The sequence below is a fragment of the Tachypleus tridentatus genome, chromosome 2 (assembly GCF_004210375.1).
Source record: "Tachypleus tridentatus isolate NWPU-2018 chromosome 2, ASM421037v1, whole genome shotgun sequence".
NCBI classification, from domain to species: Eukaryota; Metazoa; Arthropoda; class Merostomata; order Xiphosura; family Limulidae; genus Tachypleus; species Tachypleus tridentatus.
This window is the reverse complement of record NC_134826.1, coordinates 156,232,438-156,249,214: the sequence shown is the minus strand read 5'-3', so window position 1 is coordinate 156,249,214 and position 16,777 is coordinate 156,232,438. Positions and strand designations below refer to the sequence as shown.

The window sequence follows — 16,777 nt, the reverse complement described above, 5'->3', positions numbered from 1 at the left end:
GCAAAATTCAAAAGCAAACAAACAAACTATTCTTTTACTGCTAAATTAGGGATAATTAGAGCAGATATCCCTCGTGTCACTTTGTACGAATTATAAAAAAAAACCTCTTACATGTATCTCTCTTTCTCATTACATTTCAATCTGCAAATTGACATTATGATTGATATTTTACACTTTGTCTTATGATAACTTATCATGAAAGAAAACTATATTTACATATGCGTGTAATAATATAATTTTTCTTCTTAAACTTCTAACGCCTTTCCAATCTACATATTGCCCCATCGATATGAACTACTGGTAAAATAAATCAGTTCAAAAGTAGTTTCGGCGAGCGCAGACAGTTCCCGAGTAGATTTGGACAGTTATTTGAACAAATTAACCAATTCTGTTTGATTCTATATTTGGAAAAGAAACGTGAAACATATCTTAATTCTACACTTTTATTTTGCTGCCAGTGAATTCATGGATATACAAAATGACAGAAAAGAAATGACTTATCTGGAGTGGATCAGAAATAATAGTGACTTATGCTATGTTTAGTGACCATTTCGTTTATTGTCAATTTCACTTTTGGATCAGTTTTAATCCAGTTTTTATTTAGCTATTACAATTTTTTTTTGTAGAGGGGTGAAGGAATTATTGTTAAAATAATATTAGGCGACATTCCTTTTGTTTTACTGGAAATATATTATTATTAAAGTAAGTTGTTTAACTAGTGAAAGTATTTCTGTTTTATTCTGGAGTCAGTGTCTTTGGTAATTTTATTATCAGTTGCGTAACCTTTTGAAAACTTTATTTCCATAAGATTCATTTCGTTATTTTGATTAGATTTGATCGTATAGCTTATAATTAAAGTAACTATTAATCCTCTGCATCAATCTATACAACAAGTTTTACTTTTCACTTTAACTTTTTGTGTGGCTTCATTTAATATCGTGAGCTTTCTACAGTGTTCTTCTCTATTGTCTCTGTCTTGATGGATGACATTTTATACTGGAAATACTCTAAAACATATCACAGATAACATTTTTTTTTCTTTTCTTGTTTTCATATTATTCTTCGTATTTTGTAAGTCTAAAAGACTTTGGGGTAATGTTGTTATCTGTGCAAATTTCAAAGATTCTAAGCCTATTGTCACATTCTTCTGAAGATTCGTAAACTAAACGTGCTTACGCACCACTGAGGCCAGAGTACAGTTTTTGACACTATGTTGACTAAAACCAGATTCAAAAGTACCTAATTATGAGTAACACACTGATTCTTAGAAAGAATTATGAACAAATTTCCTAGTAATAAGGTTGAATGTCGGTGATTACATGATATGAGAAGGTCGTGAACTTCATCAGTAAATATAAAGAATAGGACATGAAACACTGTGTGGTACTTGTTGTTGTTAAGTGCAGACCTACACGATGGGTTGTTTATAATGTGCCCACCACGAGTATCTAAACCCGGCTTTTAGCTTTATAATATTTTAGATTAGCCACTCAGTTACTGGGAGTCTGTCCGATAACAAGTTAATGAAAGAATATCTTTTGTTGTTAATATGACGTTTCTTTTGTGTATGTTAAATTCGATGACAGTTTTCGAAATTCTCTGCACCTCAACATAATATACACAAAAAATTACATTAAATTTTTAATAGAAAACTAATTCAGTTTCGTTGATTATTCATTAAGTTTTACGACTATATTGTAAAAACGAATTTACTGAAATGATTTCTCAATAGCGCTATGTAACAAAATTTTTACTTTTTTTTGTGACCTGGGTGATGAAATTTACAAATTTACCCATTTTCCAGAACATTCCAGGTAGATTTAGTATTGAGACCTCAATGATTTGATCAGAGATCTTGGTCTAACAAAGTCGAATGCCGAGCATTTGATTTGACATCTAAGCTCAAGGAGTGAGATTTGTTAGATAAAAGTGTGGAAGTCGCAAGTCAGAGGAAGCGTCACCGACATTTTTCAAGCTTCTTCACTCGTCAAGATGTGCTCTGCTTCTGCCACAATGTATCCAGTTTGTGCGAGGCAATTGGAATTGTATGTAACCCAAACGAGCGGTGCCTCTTCATTGATAGCTTATCCAGAAGCTGCAAAGCTGTGCTGCTCCATAATGGGAATAAGTATCCGTCTCTTCCCCTGGCTCATTCGGTGCACCTCAAAGAGGAATGAAACAGCGCCAAAATCTTGCTAGAAACCTTGACGTATGATGAGTATGGCTGGGAGGTTATCGGAGACTTCAAAATGGTAGCATTCCTGATGGGTTTCCAAGGAGGCTTTACCAAGTTTTTTTGTTATCTTTGCCTTTGGGACAGCAGGGACACCGCAGCGCACTACAACAAGAAGTACGGACCACAACGAACCGAGTTCTCTGTAGGGAGGCACAATGTCAAGTGTGAGCCACTGGTGGACTTCCAGAAGATGTTGTTCCCACAATTGCACATAAAATTGTGTCTTATGAAACAATTTGTCACAGCTTTTGATAAGGAGTCTGCAACCTTCAAGTACCTTCGAGATTCTGGAGTGCACAGAATTCCCCAAGAAGTTCAATAGGAAGGAAAAAAGGCTTGGGGCACTTTGTCGCAGTGGTTCGGGGCTTCTCGGGCAATCATAAGACCGAAAATTATGTGAAACTGGTTGAGGCTCTGGTGAAGATCAAGGGCAAAATGGGCTGCAGGATGACACTGAAACTTTATATCCTTCACACTCATCTTGATAAATTCATGGAGAACATGAGAGCAAACTCAGAGGAGCTAGGCGAGCGCTTCCACCATGATATACTGGTCTTTGAACGCCGCTACCAAGGGGCGTATAACGAAAACATGATGGGAGACTATATTTGGGGACTGATACGTGAAAGTGATTTACATGACAGTCGCAAATCTCGAAAAACTACTCACTTCTAAACATTTTGTATAACTTTAGTATAAATACATGTAAATCTTGATTCATATGTTGTTTTATTCAGACGTTATGTGAATGAAAATGTGCAAATTTGCCCGTTTTTACATAAAAAATAGGTTAATTTCTAAATTTCATTATCCAGGTCACAAAAGCAAAGCTTGAAGGGAATAATGGCCATTTCCTGTACTTTTACAACATAAGCAATTAAGAAATAGCACATACTATCCAGGAACAAAATTTATATTACATAGAGTAGTCATAAAAAGGTGCTTCTTTTATGTATAGAATGTAATTATTTTTCAATATTATAATTTATGAAACATGGAACATAATAAAACAACTTTGTGTAATCCTTCAGAGGAAACTGCACAGCTATTGAACGTATAGCTTACGAGATGGCTGAACAACAGGCCAGCGAAGGCGTGGTATACAGTGAGGTCCATTATCGACCTGCAAACTTGGCCAACATGAATACCAGCGATGATCTCTTCGGTACTGAAAGAGTAACCTACAGAAAGGTTCTCGAACTAGTAACGAAAGGGTTTCAGCGAGCAGAAGAAGATTATGGCATAAAACACGTTCTCTCCTTAACTGTGGTAGAGAAAATGCTGGTAATGAAAAATTGTTACTGTTTAATATACGTTAGGCTAAGCTTCTAGTAATAATATAGTTGTAGTTACTGTTGAGGTGTTTAATTTTGAAATCTCTATTAAGCAGCTTTTCTTTTTTTTGATGCATATAGAAGTGGTTGCATCAGAGACTACAGCCATTTATCGAAAGACCTAGTCGCTCCTCAAAATGTATTTGAGAAAGATGATTGTTATGTGATAACTTAAGTGTTTTAAATGGTTACCGTGTTTGTTGTCTTGCTTGATCTGTATTTTACGAGTGAAAACCTAGGAAAATGAAGAGGGTGTTAAATGGACTTTGTTCAAGCTAGGTTAAGTAAATTATATACCTAAATTAACTTTGAAATAAAATGTGTGGCTTGAGTCGTGTTTCATGAGAGACTAGGTAAATACCTTAGTTTCCAAACTCTGCATGTGATCTACAGATTACTGGTAAACTGTATTCTGTTTAATTTCACATGACTCCAAAGGTAAGGTTATTTCCATATAGCTATGATAGACTAGAAAAATAAAAGGGCCTACCGTCATCCCTTTTCTGACTAAATAGAGATTTACTGATAGTAGTCACCATTCAAATAACATATTTTGTTTTAGGCATTTGTGATGTATTTACCACGAACAATTTATAATTTAATGACTACGACAAGGAGGTAAGGAAAAGCCATGAATTTCAATTTAAAACTTCTTTAAAAAAGATAATTAATTAAGTAACCATAATATAATGAAACAAAATGCATATATGATAAATAAAATATTAATATAAACGATAATGACAAGTTAAAATATTTAAAATAAGTATAGACAAAATATTATCATAAATAAGGTAAAAATGTAAAATATACAAAAATAAATAAACTTTAAACTCCTGAAATACTTACGATGAATCATTTCTAAAATATAAAGCTTTCATACCTGTAATGCTTTAAATAATATTATCTAAATACAGTTACAAGGAGAAACATGATTTTTATATTTCTTTAATTTATTTTATTTAATTATTAGTAACTTTCAAATTCATATCTTTTATCATAATTACCGTTATGTTCATATTTACATGTCAACGTTTTAACCTAACATTTAAATTTGGCATTAACACTGCTTTGTGTTTATATAGGAATTTGGTATGAAACCTGATACATTTATTTTGTATTAATTATCTGAAGACTATATAAATTACTTACCTTTACATCTTCCTATCAAGAAGCACATTTCAATGGAAGTTTGTATGAACTCTCTATAAAATATTAATATATGTATTTATATTATAATAGAGGTGCTATTTTACTACTTTTCCCGGCATGGCCAGGTGGTTAGAACACTCGATTCGTAATCTAAGGGTCGCGAGTTCGAATGTTTTCACACCAAACATGCTCGTCCTTTCAGCCGTGGGAGCGTTATAATGTTACGATCAATCCAACTATTCGTTGGTAAAAGAGTAGCCCAAGAATTGGCGGTGGGTGGTGATGACTAGCTGCCTTCCCTCTAGTCTTACACTGCAAAATTAGGAACGGCTAGCACAGATAGCCCTCGAGTAGCTTTGTTTGAAATTCAAAAAACAAACAAAGTACCTGAAAATTCTAGATTAAACATAAACTTGTGTTATTACATTTCTCTAGGGATACCTTTTCATATAGCAAACTGCTTATTCTTTGTTACAAAAATGGCTCAGAAACTAGTTTTTAAGTTTAAAGGAGTTGTTTCATTGTCTGCAGTTGCATTGTCACTTTCATAGCTGTCTTTATAACAGCTGTTTTTTACTATTTCGAAACATAAAATGAATACGTGATACGTTACGTAAATCACGTACATCTTAAATATATCTCAGTAGTAACATTTTTCACTGAAATAAGATCAAATAGGATTCTAAATAGCCACGGCTGTAATTAGATTTCAAATATATCGAGAGATTAAGCTATTTAACTTGAAAAAAATTGGCAGCCATTCTACAAATCACTATGTCGTTGCTAATAATCTTTTTCAGATTTTGTATTTTTATTTCTTGTAAACACCATTTAACACTCAGTTCTTGAGTAATAATAACTGTTTACGGATTTAGTGTAGTTTCAGATAAATATATTATATGAATTTATTGTTGTATAATAAGTCTGCAGATTCATCTATTTTATTCCTTAGATTCTCCCGATATTGTTAGTTCTCAAATATTAGATTACTGTTTGCTTAGAATTCTTTCAAATATATTAATGTCAAAACCTCCATTTTTTTATTCAATTTTTACTATTCGGATTTCTATCCCAACACCGCTTATCGCCATTACTTCTGATGAGTTATAATTTATGGTAAATGTACCTTTACTGTAATTTTATTAAACAAGATCTCAGGCCATGATTTTAATAATTTTGTATAGTCCAGAGAATCTTTTTGGTTTGAGCAAGAACCACCAGTTAAATTTTTTTCACAAATACCGGATTTGCATCAAGTGTGTGTGTGTTTTTCTTATAGCAAAGCCACATCGGGCTATCTGCTGAACCCATCGTAGGGAATCGAACACCTGATTTTAGCGTTGTAAATCCGTAGACACACCGTATATAGTTCATAATATAAACTGCTCAAAATATTAATTGAACAAGTACGTTTTATTATGTAATTTATCTCAGTGTTCCAAATGTGATAATAATTTTAATTTTTTTAGGTAATTTACTTCATTTCAGTTCCATCTGGGTCATTTTTTAATGCGTGATGAACGGTAAAATATGGAGAAATAATTTTTTTAAATGACCAATATTACCAAAACTGATATCTCATATAAAAATACTTTAAATAGTTTCCTTGCGTTTACTCAAGAAATGTTTTAAACATTCAATATCTAATGTGACCTCCACGGACTGTGACACACTTCTGACACCGATTTGGCACACTTTGAATCAGTCTATCAATGTTATCTTTTGGTATGGTAGCCCACTCGTCTACCAGGGTTTGTCGGAGTTCCTGTACATTCTGAGGAGGGCGTTGGTGATCACTAACACGTCTCGACAACATACACCAACAATGTTCAATTGGATTTAAATCTGGAGATTTGGCGGGCCACTCAAAAGTCTCTATACCTTCCTCGTCAAGGAAGTCCATACAGTCTGGCGACGTGGGCTCGCGCGTTAACCACCATAAGAATGAACCCGTCGCCGGCAGCACCAACAAAAAGTCTTACAATGGGTTCCAGAATTTCGTCTCTATACTGTCGTGCGTTAAGAGCATCCCCGTAGAGTATGAGTAATTTCGTGTGGCCACCCAAGCATACGCCTGCCTGGCTGCACGGGTCGCGCTGTCAGAATAACGCCTCTTGCAGGCCGTGTGACCCTAAGGCGCCCTTCGTGCAGACGATTGCGAACTGTTTGGGTCGACATACTGGTTCCAGTGGAAAGATGACGGTCATTTCATAGTGGTCGAGCCGTAGCTAACCTCACGGCCTTGACCTGGTCTCCTGCCATAAGAGTTCGTCTCCTGGTAGCATTGCCAAAGTCACTTGATGACGCTTGGTGATACACCGACGTGCTGTGCTACCCTCCTTTGGGTCTGGCCATCCTCCAGCATCTGGACCGCCCTCACCATCTCATTTTCTGTCAGATGGCGCCTGACTGCTTGGGTGCAGAAGACGAAGGTACACACTGACAAAACGAGCCGCGAAAGATTCATGTTGGTGTTTGTTTCGAAAATTAATGAAGAATGCATAGTTTCACGCAACAACCTTGTTTAGGGTACCTTGAGTAGTATTTTCCTTGAGTGAGGTGAGTTTTGTTTGAGTTGCTTCAAACTTCACTCGCAAACTTTAATACACTTGAAGACGAATTGATATGTTTTTCACGCATAAATTTAGTTATGACAAAATTATACTGAAATATGTATTTGCTCCTTTAAATTTTTTTTAGCAGTATGTATTGGAAATATCATTAACAATTATATTAGGTATTCTTTCACGCTGATTTTAAATAAACTCATTTTTATTTCATTTTAATATATTTTTATCTTTTTTATTCTCCTAAATTTTGGGCTAGAACTCTTATTTTATGAATTTAATTTTCTTGTTTTTTTTTAACTTCCTTTCACGTCTTTCCTGGCCCGGCATGGCCAAACGTGTTAAGGCGTGCGACTCGTAACCTGAGGGTTTGCGGGTCCGCATCCCCGTCGCGCCAAACATGCTAGCCCTTTCAGCCGTGGGGGCGTTATAATGTAATGGTCAATCCCACTATTCCTTGGTAAAAGAGTAGCCCAAGAGTTGGCAGTGGGTGGTGATGACTAGTTGCCTTCCCTCTAGTCTTACACTACTAAATTAGGGACGGCTAGCACAGATAGCACATGTTTGCCGGGCTCTTCCTTGATTTGAGCTTTTTGTCTTCATTATGACCTTTTTCTTTAGATTGACACTTATATTTTCACTACTTTCGTATCTATTTATCACTTCTTAATATTTAAATTCTTATTTTGATTTATCTTAAGTATAGGAAAGTGTAGCATAAAGACAAGATTCAGTACAAGTTCACAAAACCACCAAACCTAAAGTTATTTATGTCTGCTACATTGGACTATCTGCAACATCTATAACAGGGAATTGAATTTGGACTTTACAGTTGTAAGTCCTTAAAGTTACAGCTCTCCAACTGGGGGATTTAATTATATCAAACTACATGTTTAACCAAAATCACCGTTATAAATCTCTCTGAGGCATGACGTTGTTGTCGAAATCTCAGACTTTATCTGAATAATTGTATTTGATCTTGGCACTTATAATGCACTAATAATCCTGAATACAGAGCAGTTATTTGTTTTGATTTTTGGCATCAGAACAAAAACCACGAGTCCACCGGATTAACAGTCCGAGTACATTAAACATTTGTCCCAACACACTCTTGTTTGAGGCCCTGCATGACCAAGCGCGTTAAGGCGTGCGACTCGTAATCTGAGGGTCGTGGGTTCGAATCCCCGTCACACCAAACATGCTCATCCTTTCAGACGTGGGGTGTTATAACGTTACGGTCAATCCCACTATTCGTTGGTAAAAAAGTAGCCCAAGAGTTGGTGGTGGGTGGTGATGACTAGCTGCCTTCCCTCTAGTCTTACACTTCTAAATTATGGACGGCTAGCACAGATAGCCCTCGAGTAGCTTTGTGCGAATTTCAAAAACAAACACTCTTGTTTGTTTGTTGTTGTTCTGTAATTAAAAGCTTCACAGTAAGTTATTTAATGACCACGAAGCATCAAACCTATAAATGTAGCATTGTAAGTCCCTAAACCTACAGCTGACCCACTGGGAATCAGCTCGTTTATTATTAAAGTACGTTAGTTTAAAAACTATGAGCTACAGAGTTAATCATTAAGATATTAAGCAAATTATTTCTAAACATGTTAAATTCCACAGCGGCTCAGCAGTAGAACATGAGGTTTAAATCACTAAAAGCCAGGTTTTATTGCTTGTGGTGACGGCAGATCATATTTCTCTTTGAGTAAATTAACAATGAACAACAAAAAAAAGAAAAAAAATTATTAATAAGATAAAATATTTTTTATGGTATTCTAGACAGTTTAAGGAGTTCTTGCCCAGAGAGATTGATGTGAACGTTTATTGTATTAAGAAATGAACGGAGAATTAGACGGCGTAGAATGGTTATTTCATCCTTTTTTATCAAAATGAACTGAATAAAAATGTTGCGATTTTATCTTTTCTAAAAGTATGTACAGGACAACTTTACAAGAATATTATGTGTTTTAATTAGTTCAAATGTTAATTGATAACTGAAATTTAATATTAATACGTGATTTCACGAAAAACATATTGGGTGAGATTTGAATAATAGTAGATTTTCAGAAGTATTACGAATACCCAAATAAATCTGTTGCATCTCTATAGCTAAGAACGTCTACTTATCTCTTTCTTATTGTTGTTATGTTTAAGTTCTGTGGTCTTACTTAATGTACAAGAAAGTAATGGTTTTTTATTTATACTATTTTTCTTGACAAACAACTTCCTTGACCCATTTTTTTTCAGATGAAGCTCGCGAGGTTTTGTCACTGTGTGAAGAATTCAAAGACAAGTCCGTTGTTGGGATTGGCCTAAGTAAATCTTGGATTGGGCCAAATCCGGATTTGGAAGGAGAAGAGGGATTGAAGAAGGAAGTGATAGAAGTATTTCAAGTACGTACCGTGACACTTGATAATACTGTTGTTACTGTAATATCTCCTTGTCAAAGAGAATCATTGAGTGAAAAGTTTGGTTAACTAAAACTTAATAAAGATGATAAGGGAGGTAAGTGTTTCTTTTCCAACCTCGTTGAGGATAGTGCCTCGATAAAAGAAAGAGAACATATTATTAAATATTTATAGAAATATTATTAAGTGGGAAGTCTTTTACTTCCCTGGTTGTAAAGAGTGTTAAATTATTGGTTCTTTAATGAAATCTATCAGTACAAGTAAGTTCTAAAACACGTTGATAAAATTTTAGCAGCTACTTAAAAGTGAAACGTGATGATCATCTGAAGGACTTCTTTTTCCTTTGTTTTATAATACTATAAGATATTGCATGTAAATGTTCGTAATGTATTTATAAGATTGTTATAATGATGAATAAAATATATTCCTAGTGCTGGAAAGGAATGAATTAGATTAAAACATCATTTTTACAAGATCCTATAAGGATGTTGTAATTAGAAATAATGAAGATAGTAATAAAATAAGACAATTCAACTAGACTCTACGATTAAAAACGTATAAGGCGTTTGTTTTTTAATGTAATTTAGTTCATTTAACAGCGACCTGAGTGGATGGTTAGTCAATTAAATAAATAACTTTTCTATAACAAACAAAAACTGCTAACTCATAAATTTTAATAACAACGGTGTTGGATGCGACGCGATTTGTAACCAAGCTCTAAACATGATACTACTCTTGATAGATCTGTCAAAAACAAAGTTTGAGAAAAAAATATTTAATTATTTACACTTGAAAAAAAACGCAGATGCAAAAAAAAATACTAGTACCATCCCAAAGTGAATATTTATTGTATCGTAAAATCTAATATTTTGTACACGGTTACACCATGTATCAATATATGTTAAAATAAACATATATGTTTTAATTCTTAGAATCATTTACCATGACCTAGAAAAATGAAACTGCTAAAAAGGGAAGAATTTCTCTGTAATGTTGAATCTCATAGCATTTTTTGTGTGTTTGTTTTTCATCTACATCTAAGGAATCCATCTAAAGTTCACCAATAGTTACAGCAGTCAATAACATAACTGTTAACATAACATATAAAGTTTAATTTCAAGGAATTGAAAGTAAAAGCTTTACATAAAACGATGGAATAAAATGTGCCCTTCTTTTTATTACTATCATCCAACAGAGGGCAGCACAACTAGGAATCCACAGAACAGCACATACAGGAGAAGCTGGACCTCCAAGTAGTGTCGACAGACACGTGAAATTCCTTCAGATAGAAAGAATCGGTCATGGGTACAGGGCTTTAGGTGATAAAGCGCTCTATCAAGACTTACTGAAGAAGGGTATCCATTTTGAAACGTGCCCTCATAGTAGCTACCTTACTGGTGCTGTTCCTGCAAACTGTACTAAACATCCAATTGTCAAGTAAGGGGCATTTCTTTGCAATAACACTTCAGTTTCGTTATGTAGTATTTGGAGTACTGTTGTTTCTTATTATCCAATTGACGATATTTCGTTGCTATAGTAAACACGTAAACAACTATCAAGCACAGGTCTACTGAAGTTTTTCACACTTTTAAACAGCTGAAAGTATGATGTGAATATAAATACTTTTATTCAAGTATCATACTTGAAGCGGAAAACTGGCGCTAACTATAACCGATCAATATTTTCTAATAGTCTTTTCTATTGCTCTAGGACTCAGCATGGTTTCGTTATTTGGATGCTCAATTCACAACGTGCGAGTCTTGAATGAAAGCCCAGCATCAAACATGCACGCTCATTTGACTACTGGGGCATTGTAATGTTACAATCAATCCCACATATCTTTTGTTTGTATTCCAAAAGTTAGAAATTGGTGGTGTTAATCGGTTGATTTTCCTCTGATCGGCTGCAACATATAATCTTAAGATATTAATATATTTGGCTGAGACAAATCAAATATGCATATTGTTTTGTCAAAACCTTTGAAAAGATTTACTTTTGATGAATTACATCAATCGTTACAGGCTTGCCGAAGACAACGCAAACTTCTCAGTTAACACAGACGATCCTTTACTGACTGGGACGACTCTAGATGATGAATATCGTTTGCTCCAACAAAAAGGACTGAAGGACTTCGATATTGTTCGAGCGGTAAGTAATACAGATGCATTACGAACAATTTAAAATGGTTAATTCATTACACTGCACAACAAAGTTTTTGCTTCTTGAACACTGTTGGGTGTTCCTTATAGATTTTTGGCTACTGATCACGAAAATCACATCCAAATTTGCCCATCACGTACCGTTTCATCGAAATCTTCAGTTTTGTCACGTTTTTCTTATATTTGTGTCCAAAAATTTTCGTTTCTGTAAGAGACCTATGAACAATGTTTTGTGCAGTCTGAGCGTGAAACCAGCCCAGGTTGAAAGCTGTTCTGTGGTTGTCCGAGCATGCCTGAGCAAGCCAAAGCCAGCTTGACACTGTCTTAGCAGGCTATAAAAGTGACTTGCATATACAGATGCTGCTTATTGGATTAATATAGACCTTATAGTGTGTACGTATTGTTTTAGCATATAGCGTTGCCTCAGTAGCACTGTAACAAGTAAGTTAGATCTTATAGACGTTTTACAGGACGATTGGTGTCGGTCAATATGTCTTGTCAATGTCTTAACAGCCGCGATACATTTTGCTATACTTGTGGCGGGTATACGCTTGTTCATCAGAGACGCTCAATGACTGCTTTTGTGAAGAAAGCATATCATCTGTACTTCTGCTGTAAAATTGGTGATTAAGACCAGGAATGGATGCCTCACATTAGTTGTGCGACATGTGCTGTCTGTCTGAGAGCTTGGATCAGAGGCACTCGAAAGGCAATGTCGTTTGCTGTCCCGATGATATGGCGAGAACAGAAAGACCCTGTGACGGACTGTTACTTCTGTTTGACTAATGTTTCTGGTTTCTCTGCCAATAACAAGAAGTCAATTAAATACCCTAATCTGCCTTCAGAAATAAGACCCATGCCACATGACGACAGTCTTCCAATTCCGAAACCACCAGAGGAATGGACCTTAGACGAACCAGATGAAGAAACTGCAATGCAAGGAACTGGCAGTGACATTGATCTGGATTTTGAACCATGTTCCTCAGGCAATCCATATCTCATAACACAGTCAGAATTAAACGATCTGGTCAGAGATTTGGCTCTGTCAAAAACAAAAGCCGAGTTCGAGACTGCAGGAATGGTGTTTACTGTCACCAGGGACGAAAATTTCTGTTTTTCGAAGCTGCCAAGATGATACAACCAAATTCTTTGCACAAGTTGACAGTCTCTGTTTCTGTGTTGACATCGAAGGATTGTTCTTTGCTTTGGGTTGTGACCATGACCCGCAAGAGTGGCGTCTCTTCATTGATTCATTAGTGTTAAGCCTCAAAGATGTTCTGTTAAACAATGACAACGTTCACCCTTCAATACATGTTGGCCATGCAGCACACATGAAAGTAACCTATGAGAACATGGAAATGTTGTTCAAGCACATCCAGTACAGCAAGTGCAACTGGAATATCTGTGGAGATCTGAAAGTCTTTGCTCTGTTACTGGGACTGCAGCTCGACTATACAAAGTACTGTTGTTTCATCTGTGAATGGGACAGTCATGCCAAAGAGTCACATTATTTTAGACAGAACTGGCCACTCCGTAAAAAGTTAGTTCCAAGAGAGAAAAATTTGGCGCATGAACCGCTTGTCGACCCGGCAAAGAGTTTCTTGCCTCCTCTTCACATAAAATTGGGACTTATGAAGAATTTCGTGAAAGCATTGAACAAAGAAGGCGAAGGTTTTCGTTATTTAAAACAGATGATCCCAAGAATAACTGAGGCCAAGATCAAAGAGGGCATTTTTGTGGGCTCTCAGATCAGACATATTATGAGTTACAAGCGGTTCAAAGATTTGCTAGTTGGGCAGGACAAATTGCCTGGAAAGCCTTCAGAAACGTTGTTGACAATGTTTTTGGCAAATACAGACCCCCACATTACATTCAGCTGATAGACAAACTTCTCAAAGCAAACAAATCAATGAAGAGCAACATGTCACTCAAGATTTATTTCCTCCACTCACACTTGGACTTCTTCCCCGCAAATCTCAGTGCTGTCAGTGACAAACATGGTGAAAGGTTTTGTCAGAACATTGCTACAATAGAAAAACGATATCAGGGCAACTGAAATACGTCAATGGTTGCTGACTACTGTTGGACACTGCAACGTGATGCACCGGACATTAAATACAAACGAAAATCAGGAGCAAAACACTTTTAATTATGTTGAATTTAATAGCATATTAGAAACATAAACGCAATTAAACACGTTATTGCCGGTAAACAGTTAACTGTCTATTTCTCAGAGTTCCTACGTGATGAAGCAAAACCAAAACTATATTTGTGCATACCCACCAGGTACCTGTCACAATCAGCAAAAACTTTTCAGGAAGCAAAACTTTTCAAAAAAATTGTTGTGCAGTATTATTATTGACATTCAAAACAAGCTATGAACTTTATAAATAAACACCAATTACAAACTTTTGCAGCATTATTATACATTTAAACAACTAATAATAAATAAATATACACCGAGTTTAAAATGAAGCAAAGAAAATAATAATTATGTTAATAGCTAATACTTTGTGTATGTGTAAAAAATGTAAAATATTTTTTTTTCGAAAGTGTGTGTGATTTTTTATAGCAAAGCTACAACGGGCTATTTGTTGAGTCCATCGAAGGGAATCGAACCCCTGATTTTAGCGTTGTATCTTTTGGAAGGAAATATCCTTGAAATTCATCAACAGAGACTTTTGAAACAATTTTATTTTGTATTCATAACACATAATTCACATAAACTATGCAACACTTACAAATATATTTTCGTCAATATGATTTAAGCAGAAATGCGGTAATTCTTTATTTGTTTTTTTATATTTTTAGGTCGTTGTTATTCAGCTATATTACATAAAGTTACTTTAACTTATCTATTCCGTTTTTCAACGTAGCGATAATAAATATGTTTGTCTAATCATAAATATTTAATTCTCAACAAACGTGCACGCACTAATATTGAAATTTTTACATTCTGGTTCAAGCAGTAACAAATTAAATTACTATTTTCAGAATTTGAATGCTGCTCGGTCTTGCTTTTTGCCACACCAAGAGAAGAAAGATCTTTTTGACCACCTGAAAAAAGTTTATGGTGTAACAGATGAATCAGTTTTGCAACAATCTGAATAAGAACTTATGTCAGAAAAACACAGCTGGCTACCTGTTGTGTCCACTGATGGGAATCAAACCGGTAATTTTATCGTTGTGAATCCGAAGACTTACCGCTGTTCCAGCAGGAAACTTTACATTGCGAGAATAATTCAAATAATATTTAATATATATATATATATATTATTGTAATTCATTGGGTTAGGTTTGTGGTAAAGCTGTTATATTGTAATCGGATCCTTTTCTTTGAATAAAGTTTATTTTTTGAGTAGGTAAAGCATTGTTTTAAAATATTTGTAATAAAATTACGTATTCTACAAATTTTATTTTGAACACGCCGTCGCTCAGTGTTAATGCTAGGCGCATGATGCTAAAAAATAGGGTTTCGACATTCTAGGTGAGTACAACAGTTAACCAATTGCAGTGAGTTGCGCTTCACAACAAACAAACAAATAACATTTTTCAAACAAAAATGACATTGTTTATTACTCATATCTCAGAACGGCTGGTAGGGTTATTAACACTGTTATTGATAAGGAGAGAACAACGTTGTGACCTTCCTAGGTCATCTTCAGGTTTTTAACATGAAACATTGTTTGTGAGCTCTATTTAATAAGCATGTTACAAGATTTCTTTTCAGATGTGAGGAAGATAAGGCTGTCTAATTGTGTTAGGAGTCTCGTATTTTCTGTAGATCGATGTATGGAATCCATTATTGTTAAGATTAATGATGATGTCTTGTCTAAAAATGCAAATTGTTATTTTCTGTAGATTGATGTATGGAATTCATTTTTGTTAAGTATGTCTTGTCTAAAAATGCAAATTGTTATTTTCTGTAGATTCATGTATGAAATCCATTATTGTTAAGATTAATGATGATGTCGTGTCTGAAAATGCAAATTGTTATTTTCTGCAGATTGATGTGTGGAATCCATTATTGTTAAGATTAATGATGATGTCTTGTTTAAAATGCAAATTGTTATTTTCTGTAGATTGATGTATGGAATTCATTATTGTTAAGATTAATGATGATGTCTTGTCTAAAAATGCAAATTGTTATTTTCTGTAGATTGATGTGTGGAATCCATTATTGTTAAGATTAATGATGATGTCTTGTCTAAAATGCAAATTGTTATTTTCTGTAGATTGATGTGTGGAATCCATTATTGTTAAGATTAATGATGATGTCTTGTCTAAAAATGCAAATTGTTATTTTCTGTAGATTGATGTGTGGAATCCATTATTGTTAAGATTAATGATGATGTCTTGTGTAAAAATGCAAATTATTATTTTCTGTAGATTGATGTACGGAATCCATTATTGTTAAGATTAATGATGATGTCTAAAATGCAAATTGTTATTACTTTCAACGCCGCATATAATTTAATGGCAAGATATTGTTAGTACATTTATTCTAAGACTTTTCAGCTGTGATTATCATTATGAAAAAATAAAAGTGTTGTCCACATACCTTCTGTAAAGGATAGGTATGAAGTCAACTTGGCATGGGTTGAGCCCTTTCTGTTCATGATAAGAGAGAAATACATTAGCTAACGTTGGACCAAATGCGTAGACTAGATAAAGAATATAGTGCTTAAAGAATATATGTCCTAATGTTAATATATAATGACAAATATAATTATTTGACTGATTTAATATGCAAGTTAGGAAAGAGTAAATGAGTATACTAATTGTAGTGAGGAAACCATTTAATTAGTTCAACTCTGTGTGTTAGGATTTCTTTCTTTTAAAATAAATCATAGAGCTTCGAGAAGCACACAAATATTAAACAAAATTAACAGTTAATCGGAATTTTGTTGATGAAGTAAGTGTT

At 34.6% G+C, this 16,777-nt stretch overlaps 1 protein-coding gene across 1 annotated transcript in view; it reads left to right on the top strand.

Annotated features, from left to right (window-relative positions):
* Positions 1-16,777, top strand: part of LOC143245667 (uncharacterized) — a 48,039-nt gene that overhangs the window by 8,664 nt on the left and 22,598 nt on the right. The window contains exons 4-8 of the mRNA XM_076492016.1: positions 3,268-3,520; positions 7,082-7,151; positions 9,534-9,679; positions 10,890-11,131; positions 11,716-11,857. Coding sequence (XP_076348131.1) covers positions 3,268-3,520; positions 7,082-7,151; positions 9,534-9,679; positions 10,890-11,131; positions 11,716-11,857 — 853 coding nt within the window. The remainder of the gene's footprint in view (positions 1-3,267; positions 3,521-7,081; positions 7,152-9,533; positions 9,680-10,889; positions 11,132-11,715; positions 11,858-16,777) is intronic.